The sequence below is a fragment of the Pyrgilauda ruficollis genome, unplaced genomic scaffold, assembly GCF_017590135.1.
Source record: "Pyrgilauda ruficollis isolate IOZ18807 unplaced genomic scaffold, ASM1759013v1 scaffold799, whole genome shotgun sequence".
Classification (NCBI taxonomy): domain Eukaryota; kingdom Metazoa; phylum Chordata; class Aves; order Passeriformes; family Passeridae; genus Pyrgilauda; species Pyrgilauda ruficollis.
The window spans coordinates 6,164-7,452 of NW_024529921.1; the positions used below are offsets into that span (position 1 = coordinate 6,164).

Below are 1,289 nucleotides of genomic sequence, written 5' to 3' on the forward strand. Positions count from 1 at the left end.
GGAGCTCCGGTGAAAGGCGAGCGTCGCTCTCTTCCCCCAGGAAAGGCGCTTGAGGCAGGCCAGCCCCCACCTTTTTGTGGACGAGAGTGGCTGCCTCAGTCGTTACTACACTTTCCGGCTGCGGGGAACAGTTCTAACCCACCCCCGCGGAGATGACCGGGTTGAGACCGCGACGGCCCCACCCCCGCATTCCATTCCTTACACGATGTCAGAGAGTGCCTCCACCAGCCACGCTCCCCCTTCCCACCAGGCATGAAAGGTGCTCTCAGACTTGCACGCGTGACGTCGGGGGAAAAGAAGGCGACCAATACATCAGCACAGCGTCTCTGCGACAGGAGCACGCGCACCATCTCCTACCTACACGGGGAGCAAGCTTTCCTTGGGCCGTTCTATTTACGTTTATGGCGTCGACTCCGCCCCCCACCGTGGACGAGCAGCCGGTACCGCCCCTTGCGGCCATGTAAAGGAAGACGGGGCGTGACCCAGGGGTGGCTCGCGGCCTTTTTGGTGCCGTTTATACGATATACCCACTTCCGCTATCCACTTAGAAGCGGTGCGATCATGGCGGAGCGTGGTCAACTCCCTTTCCCCGCTAAGCGCCTCTGTTGCAGACCTGGCTATGGCTCGGCCAGCAGGCCAGGCCAACGGGCAGGCGGCACTAGCCTCAGCAGTGGAGTGCTCTGCGCCGGACCCTCCTCCGCAACTGCTGCTGTAGCTGCTGCCGCTGCCGCTCTGGGGCTGCTACCGCTCGGCAAGACCCAGAGCCCCGAGTCCCTGCTGGACATCGCGGCTCGCAAGGTGGCGGAGAAGTGGCCCTTCCAGCGGGTGGAGGAGCGGTTCGAACGGATCCCAGAGCCGGTGCAACGCAGGATTGTCTACTGGTCTTTCCCCCGCAGCGAGAGGGAAATCTGCATGTACTCCTCCTTCAACACCGGTGCCGAGGATCTTACCACCGCCCCCGGGGGGGCCGCCGGCGGTACCGCGCCCGGTGGGGGCGCGGATACCGCCGCCGTCGACGAGAACCACCTGCCCTTTCACCGGGGCATCGTTCTGCTGGATGGCGGCTATGTCGACAATGTCCTACAAGTCGGTGAGTTACTGGCCGGGACCGCGTTGCGGAGCCAGGCTACGGCCACCTGGGCAGGGCGCTGCTGGTCTCCTCAGACGTGGGTCTCCCCCTGACGCGTCACCCACCTATTATCGGGGGAGCCGCCTCTTGCTGCGCAGCCCAGCGGCCGGAGCCACCCCACCTCCTTGGCGTGTGCTACTCCCCCCCCCCCCCCCCCCCC

The 1,289-nt window shown here is 65.2% G+C and overlaps 1 protein-coding gene across 2 annotated transcripts in view; it reads left to right on the plus strand.

The window, feature by feature from the left end:
• The first annotated feature begins 252 nt into the window (after window positions 1-252).
• LOC121364120 (zinc finger SWIM domain-containing protein 6-like) overlaps window positions 253-1,289 on the plus strand; it is a 4,728-nt gene continuing 3,691 nt past the window's right edge. For both annotated transcript variants that reach the window (XM_041487115.1, XM_041487116.1), the window contains exon 1: window positions 253-1,090. In XM_041487115.1, the coding sequence (XP_041343049.1) occupies window positions 253-1,090 (838 nt within the window). The remainder of the gene's footprint in view (window positions 1,091-1,289) is intronic.